At 42.8% G+C, this 8,968-nt stretch overlaps 1 protein-coding gene across 1 annotated transcript; it reads right to left on the reverse strand.

Moving 5' to 3' along the window:
* Positions 1 to 6,448: 6,448 nt before the first annotated feature.
* On the reverse strand, positions 6,449 to 7,369 carry LOC138054125 (adenosine receptor A2a-like). Its single transcript, XM_068900622.1, has one exon. It carries the CDS (start codon positions 7,367 to 7,369, stop codon positions 6,449 to 6,451), a length of 921 nt encoding a protein of 306 aa, XP_068756723.1.
* Between the last annotated feature and the right edge of the window lie 1,599 nt (positions 7,370 to 8,968).

An 8,968-nucleotide genomic window follows, 5' to 3' on the forward strand; every position in this document is an offset into this window, starting at 1 on the left:
TCTCAGGGGGCTATTTACCAAAGACTTTTACCATGACACGGCAATGATATACAATACCAAAACAATATCGTGTATTAGTATATAATAAAACAGTGGATCCAGAATTGCCCGGCAAATCTGGAAAAGTTCAAAGTTGAAGGGCAAAGACATCAACATCCTGATGAGGGATTTCAATGCGAAGGTGGGATCAGACAACAGAGGCTACGAGGAAGTGATGGGACAACATGCCATCGGTGAAATGAACGAGAATGGAGAGAGATTCGCTGACCTCTGTGGACTGAACGACCTTGTCATCGGAGGCAGCATCTTCGCCCACAAGAGGATACACAAGGCCACCTGGGTATCGCCTGACCATGTCACAGAAAACCAGATCGATCACTTCTGTATCACCAAGATGTTCAGACGTTCTCTTAAAGACGTACGAGGGAGAAGGGGTGCAGACGCAGCATCAGACCACCATCTCCTGACTGCGTGACTTCAGTTAAGACTGAAGAGAACGGACAGGCAGGCAGCAGGCAGGGCGAAGGCGAAGTACAACATCTACTTACTGAAAGACCAGACGATTCAGGAAGCCTTCACCGTGACCCTGAGGAATAGATTCCAGGTACTGCAGGAGCTTACCACCGAAGACACCGATGCCCACTACCTTTGGAAAGGAACGAAAGACGCACTGACAGAAACATGCCAGGAAGTGCTCCGGCCGAAGAAGAACCAGTACAAGGACTGGATCTCAGTAGAGACCCTTCAGAACATCCAAGCAAGAAGATTAAAGAAAGAAGCAGTCAACGAGAGCCGTACAAGAGCTAGCAAAGCGGCAGCCCAAGCAGACTACACAGAAGCTCACAATGAAGTGAAGAGAAGTGTAAAGAAGGACAAGAGATATTATATAGACAGCATGGCACAAGAAGCAGAAGAAGCAGCCTATCACGGCAACATAAAAGACCTGTACATAACAACCAAGAAGCTGGCAGGCAAGTACAGCAGACCAGAACGACCGGTCAAAGACAAGCAAGGACAGACCATCAAAGACTCGGAACAACTACTAGAAAGATGGGCGGAACACTTTGAGGAACTCCTTAACAGACCAGCTCCCGAGAACCCTCCAGACATAGTGAAAGCAGAGATTGACATTGATATAGACTGCGATCCACCAACAAGAGAAGTGATCATCCGCGCCGTCAAGAAGATAAAGAACGGCAAGGCAGCCGGCCCAGATGGAATTCCAGCAGAAGCCCTCAAGACGGTCGTAAGGACAACAGCCGACATGCTACTACCGCTCTTTCAGAAGATCTGGGAACAGGAAGAAGTACCAACAAATTGGAAAGACGGACACATCATCAAGCTGCCCAAGAAAGGAGACCTCAGCAGCTGTGAAAACTACAGAGGCATCCCACTCCTGTCAGTGCCGGGGAAGGTGTTCAACCGGATTGTGTTGGAGAGGATGAGGGATGCAGTGGATGTCAGGCTCCGGGACCACCAGGCGGGCTTCAGGCGGGACAGATCCTGTACCGACCAAAATGCCACGCTTCTCATCATAGTCTAGCAGTCCCTGGAGTGGAATTCCTCGTTGTACGACAACTTCGTGGATTTCCTCAAGGCTTTTGACATTCTACACCGTGACACCCCGTGGCAACTCCTCCGACACTACTGGATCCCAGCAAAATTGACGAGAATCATCAAGGAGTCGTATGAGGGAATGGCTTGTCAGGTCGTACACGGAGGACAGTTGACGCGTTGTTTCGATGTAAGGACCGGCGTTCGTCAGGGATACCTTCGGTCGCCGTTCCTGTTCCTCCTCGCTATCGACTGGGTGATGAGGCAGAAGACGGATGGACAAAAAGACGGCATCCAGTGGACCCTCTGGACTCAGTTGGACGACCTTGATTTTGCCGACGACCTCGCTCTGCTCTCCCACAATCAGCAACAGATGCAGAACAAGACTACAAGCCTAGCCTCCCACGCCTCTCAAGTCGGCCTCCAAATCCACCCCAACAAGACCAAGATTCTGAAAATCAACGCCTCCAGCAGAGAGGCAGTGAAGTTGGGAGACAACAACCTGGAAGAGGTCGAGACCTTCACCTATCTTGGGAGCGTGATAAACCAACAAGGAGGAACAGATGCAGATGTTAAGACCCGCATCGGAAAGGCAAGAGCATCGTTCCTAGCCCTGAAGAACAACTGGCGATCCAACTTCATAACATCTCGCACCAAAATCCGCCTGTTCAATTCCAACATCAAGTCAGTTCTACTGTATGGAGCAGAAACATGGCGAACAACCAAGATCACCATCAAAAAAATTCAGACTTTCATCAACACGAATACTGAAGATCCACTGGCCAAATACCATCAGCAACTCAGATCTCTGAGAAAGAACCAACCAAGTGCCAGTAGAAGAAGAGATCAGAAGAAGAAGATGGCGATGGATAGGGCACACCCTGAGGAAACCACTGACAAACATCACACGCCAGGCCCTGACCTGGAAGCCTCAGGGGAAGAGAAAGAGAGGCCGACCAAAGAACATCTGGAGAAGAGACCTGGAGGCGGACGCCAAGCAGACCGGCTGCTCCTGGAGAGAGTTGGAGCGAATCGCCCAGGACCGCGGACGCTGGCGGGCTGTTGTGGATGGCCTATGCCCCTCCAGGGGCTCAGGGCCTAAGTAAGTAAGTAAGTGAGTAAAACAGTGGATAGCGTTGAACACGCGCGCTGATATCCTTTGCTATTCACCTACGAGCAATTCGCGCGGAATTTGGGCCCGAAAATGTTGTAATCTTTGCAGGAATAAATGAGTTAAAATCATCTTTTTGTGCTATTTGTGCTTCGCGGCTCGGTAAATATCCACCACTATCCACCTCCACTTCGGTGAATAGTTGTTAACTATTAGAGCTACATATTGAACGTGAATATCCGGGAAGACAAAACAAAGCTCAGTTCACAATATGGAATAAAGCGCTGAGTTACTACTCTACCACACGTACGCAATGCGTGCCTATTTTTTCTAAAGATGACAGGAATTTTTTCTTTCTGACAAATGATTAATAGGCTTGTACATGAGCCAGGTTTTTAACCTCAGAAAAAGATCTGTTTCGTCCGATGAACATGTGAGACAAAGGGCTTCTGCTGGTATGACTTCTGGGTGACCCCTTAAATGGTCTTAATGACCCTTAACTTGAAAAAATTTCCTAGAACGCTGCAGTTCAATACCACCCAACTCAGACCCTTCTGTTTTTGAGAAACACGTACCACGGGCAACCCAGTTTACGCTCATCCAGCGTCTAGTTTTTTTTCTGTTATCGGCATTAATAGGCACCCAGATTCTACGATGATGATGTAATTATCATCGGAAATTTCTGGCGTGATCAGTTAGCTGCATGTGAAGAGTGACGGGTGGAAATTTTCTAAGTCAGTTGTTGTTTATTCAGGCGTACCCAAAAGATAAATGTGAGTAGGACGGCTTGATCATGGGTTCTGTACATTTTTGAATAATCGTGGAATAAATTGAATCAAGTGTTACAGGGATCGGAATTATCTGGAAAGGTGGCGAAGGTCGATGTCACGCAATGTGTTGTTTCAAGTGAAAGGATGTTTCCGTTCGTGTGTGATTCTGGCATTCTGCTATCAAGTTAACAGTTGGTTTCCGTGGAGCGCGATACTGTGAAAGAAGTCTTCAGGAGTTTTCGTTAAAGAGAGGACAGTACTTTGCCTGTGGTGAGATAAGCGTAGAAAAGTATTGAATAAATTGTAATGAGATTGTACTAAGAGTAGTCGTTAGGTCGAACTAAGATATCTCCCGTTGTTTACAATTACAATAAATTCCATTTCGTGGAAGCAGCGAGGTTATTATCTTTCTTCCAGTAATTAGTTACCGTAACACAAGGTCGATATGAAGCGTGAAAAAACCGAAAGAAGACAACGAAAGCAAGTCAAAACAAGCCAGAAAGAAACCCTCGGTTTTGTCGCGTCCCCAGTTTTCTCGTTTGTTTTGTTATGATGAGCCTCATCTTTGATGAAAACATAATAATGAAGGAACATAAATGGGATTCTTTAATTTTGCTGAAGAGAATACAGCACTCTTTAGGGCAAACATTGAAGACACCGGCAGGGTTTTAATAAGGGCAATCGTTCAAGTCAAGTCACCCTAATGGTTGTGTGTACGGCAATTGACAAAAGGTGACAAGGACGTATATAAAATATGGACCCCAGGTCCATGGACCACCCTTGTGGACCCCGGTCCATGGACCCTTCGTGGTCTCGGTCCATGGAACACCCCTGTGGACCACCCCTCATTTTGTAAGTTGATTACATTTTGCAAGCAGAAAAATCTTCAGACGAAAGGGAGAAATGAGACTCGCACTTATGTAGAAAATTTATGAGGGAGTCCTTGACTAGGAGCGAACAACTCCCATACTAAGCCTATGCCACAGTATTCTTATAGACCAGGAGCCCACGTACGATCTATGTTTAGACTACCTTTTCTGCAAAAATTTAAAGACAGTTCTGGTTAGGTGACGCTATGACGTCAATTTAGTTTCTTGTGATTGGTCATCGGGCTCCGCAGGAGTCTTATTAGTGGGAATATAGGGCTGTCGTTCTTTCATTTGGGTTACTGATATTTAAGCAATTGCTTGTTTTACAGACACTTATACCAGCTATTTGGTGGCTCCAAAGGGATTCGTCTTTAACCCGCTTTTCAAATATAAGTTCATTTCATTCATAAAGTCATTCACCAGAACAAATGAGCCCGAAAACTTGACCTGCTCCCAACTCAGTGGCTTCAATTCTCAGTTGGTAGAGCATTGTGCCGTATCGCAGAGGTCATGGGATCGAATCCCGTTGAAGCCACCTGAATTTCTATAAAAAGACAATTGCTTAAATTGTCCAGATGAGTGTGAGGATCACCGCCCTCTTTCGTCTAAAGATTTTTCTACAAGCAACTTTGCAAAATGAGGGTTGGGGTAGTCCATGGACCGGGTCCACTGAAGACGTCCATGGACCGGGTCCACAGGGGTGGTCCATGGACCTGGGGTCCATATTTTGTCTACGTCGAGGTGACCGCAATTGAGGTGTTCACGAAACCAACGACGCGAAACTACTGGTTAAAAAGATTGTCCCAGCCCAGAGTATTTTCTCCCTTCGGCGTAGAAAGTTGATGAAGTGACCTAATATGATATTTCCCTATATCGCAATTTGCATATCTAAAAGGATGGTCAATAAAGAACGTCGACCTATTAGCATTGCTTTTGTCGTCGCAAGATAATTTGGACGCTAGCGGCGATCTCGTTTGGTTACGTGTAGTTTGAGAAGCCTTAAGTTTACAGTAAACTGATTGGAGGGTAATGTGAAGTGCTAAGTTTCTACCCCATATGAACCATGTGAGTGTTAGCCCTACTTATTGAAATGGACCCACACAAGGACAGAAGATAAACTCTGACCTGGGTGGGAATTGAGCCCAGGTCAGCTGCTCTACCGACTGAGCTACAAGGTCACACGGGAGCAGGCTGTGCGAACTGAAGATGTTAAAGTCACGGCAATGAACATGTACAAGTACAAACGCTGGCCGTGTAGCACTTATGTTTGAACAGACTTGACTGATTAGAGTGTAATGTGAAATGCTAAGTTTCTACCCCATATGAACCATGTGAGCATTAGCCCTACTGATGGAAATGGGCCCACACAAGGGACAACACACAGTACGTTTTGTCTAAGTAAGATCTCCATAATGACGAAAGCATGTCTAAGTACTAGTATTACGAAGAATCAGACGTTTTGGCTGTTCGATCTGTTGTTGATGGACGTAGAAAATACCAAGTGAAATGTCACTGTCACTGTCACCCGCCCCTATGGGAAATTTGTCAAAGCCTTGCTTTTTCCGAAGATTCAAATTCCCCGCTAGTGCAACAATCGGAAATTTTGAATTTCCCTTGGCCTTAAGCATGCAATTGTTTTCACAACAATAAACATTTAATGACTGGCCCGGAGGGAAACATTACTACGCTAAACATTACTACGTAGCATTAAAGTTCGATATGATTAAACAGTTTCAGATGTTTGCTCTTTACACCTCGATTGTACTCCCATGCACAGATGCAAAATAACATTTTTTTTTTCACAAAACGTTTTCAAATGATTAGCTATATTTAATACCGCTATGGCTTTATGGATTTTAAGTTTACAGCGATCCGATAAAAAAGTTTGAAAATAAATGCTGTCATCATCATCATCATGGATGGTAAATATGAATAATATATTTCAGAGAATCATAGTATCCCCAACTCATCTTTGAAAAAGTACATTCCTCTAAAGGTGACTTAAGTTACGTTAGTTGCTTTTAGAAGAAATGGGAGCAGGAAAAAGTACCGTTTAAACTATGGTTAAAAGAACCAATAAGAAAAAAAAACATAAGTATCTCAGTTACAGACTGTAGAGATATCGATGACATAAAAACACAGTATCAGCCAATTTCATTTCCTGAGACTTGCACTAAAGTTCTAAATACAAACTTTCTTATTTCTTCCTGTCGCCAGCAATAAATCAGTGGATTAAGAATAGAGTTTATCATCAAAAGAGTGCGTGAAATTATGGTTATTGAATCTATTCTCGGTACAAATCTACCAGCTAACAGAACAAGGTAGACAAATGCTGGAAACAAACACAGTCCAAGAGCACCGACCACTAATACTGTTGTCTTCAATGCTTTATTCTCCTTAAGGAATGTTTCTACTTGTTCTTGCGGTAGCTGCTGAGCCTTAATCATCTTTTGGTGCCGACGGGTTTTAAAGAAAAGGATTATGTAAGAACAACAAACAAAAAAAATACAAGCAAACAAGATATGTGAGGCAGAAATATAATACAGAGTGCTCCTTCCGTCGTCCATCAGGCGAATAGGTATTCCAAAAGAACTGCCATATGCCCAGCAAAAAACGACACCCATCTTAATGTTTCGTGTTGTCACTATGTAGGGATACCAAAACGGATATTTGATTGCTATCAGTTTCTCGCCAACAACCATCATAAGATGAAGAGCCGACGAATACGTCAGCACGTTAATGCTAAGCCCGCTAATTGTAGAGAAGACAGCAGCGGTGTCGTTTCCAAGAAGGAAGAGTGTCTGCCACAGTACATACGAAGGCTGCGTGGTGAGACCTGTTAACACATCAGTGACGGCTAAACACGCCAACATGATGTTCGAGTTGTTCTGAAGCCTCGGTCTTCTTTTTATCGCCATTATCACCAATACGTTCAATCCAATTGTGAATGGACAAGCGATAACGTTAATGATGATGGTTAAGCAAAGAATAATCACGCTGAAGACATATTTTGCTTCGCCTTTCATTGTAACGTTTGTCAAGTTCGAAACAGTGAGGTTTGCCATGTTACGATACAAAGAAAAGAAAAAAATGATTTCTTTCAGCGGATGTGTTGCTTATTTATTGCCTTCTTTGCCACCTTAGCATCGTGAGCAAATGTTTTTTGGATTGATTTTTGTCACATATTTCACAGTTAATCAGTGAACATTATGATGTCACAAAAGTAAAGATTAGAGTCTGATGTCTTTGTTAACTGCTTAACGTTACAGTTGTACTGTCGCAAGAGGCCGCTGTTGGAAAAGGAAAGCCAGGAAATCTTTACTTCAACTAATGGATACTTAATCGACATGAAAATGAAAGGTTGTTTTAAATAATGGAGTTAGGGTCAAACGTAAGGTAGCTCAAGGCTTTCTTACGGAGGCAGTTAATTTTTCTTAAAGTTTGTAGTCTTGTCATATAGAACCATATTTTCGTTGTTTTCAATAGGTCGATAAATGATGCTTAAAAAACGCTACAAGACAGTTAGCCCTCTGTTAAAGTTACTTTCACTAGAGGTCGATGTTGTAAAAAGAAAGTCAAGAAATCTTCATTTGAATGAATAGATACTTAACCGACATAAAAGAAAAATTCATGAAAGGTCTGTTTCTAAACATGAATAGGGTTACCCTCGAAACGTCAGCTCAAAGCTTTGGTACGGCACTTAATTTACGTTTATCAACTCGTCCTATAAAACCATACGTTATTCGTTGTTTCCATTGATTACTATTAAAGTTATTTTCGTGAGAGGCCGATGTTGGAAATGCAAAGCCAGGAAATCTTTATTTGAAGTAATGCTCACTTATTCGACACGAAAAGGATGTCTTAAATCTTTTTCAAGGTGCTTAATTTACCTTTATTACGTCGTGTAAACAAAAAAAAAATCCGTTGTTTCCACTTGTTCGATTAATGTTGCTGGAAAACGCCATAAAACGCAAAACAGGAGAAATTAAAAATACTTTATACTTGATAAGGCTTGGTAAGTCTCGGGTTTATCTTTGTCAGCGCAGGTGTTCTACAAATTACGGAGCACATGGGAGATTGTTTGAGTCACTCAAGGTGGCGGCAACTGACAGAACCTGCAAATAACTTAATGATTGGAAGTGTAGAAAAATTCCCCTCGTAGTAGCTCTTAGGTGCTGGGCTGAAATATGGTTCATTTTTTAAGCAAATTTTGGTGGATCTTTAAACAAAATATAACTTTATGGAGCTCTAGAATGGAACGTCAATTGGATAAACAAGACAAACGGTGAAAAATAAATATCTGGAATCTTAAAAGCGACGAGTGATGGACTTCAATCTTTCGCCCGTCGTACCGTTATCAAAGTAAGCTGTGTTTCTCATATTTTACCAAGTCTGGCGATATGTACAACACGGAAACCAAATGGAACTTCCCTGGTAAGTTATGGGTTTAACAAAGACAGAGAAGGAATTGAACACCTTAAGTGGATCTGTGATCTCTGTTGTCTGGCTATTTGTACTTGTTTGTACTCAACTCTGAACATTTGGAAATTTCACTAATTCTTGTTATATTTATTTTGTGCTCAACTCTAAACAGTCTTCAGGTAAAAAAATAATTGGAAATGTGACAGCCAATAATTATTTGAAAAAAGCTCCTGAAATTTATT

This window comes from Montipora capricornis, chromosome 6 (assembly GCF_036669925.1).
Source record: "Montipora capricornis isolate CH-2021 chromosome 6, ASM3666992v2, whole genome shotgun sequence".
In the NCBI taxonomy this organism is placed as follows: domain Eukaryota; kingdom Metazoa; phylum Cnidaria; class Anthozoa; order Scleractinia; family Acroporidae; genus Montipora; species Montipora capricornis.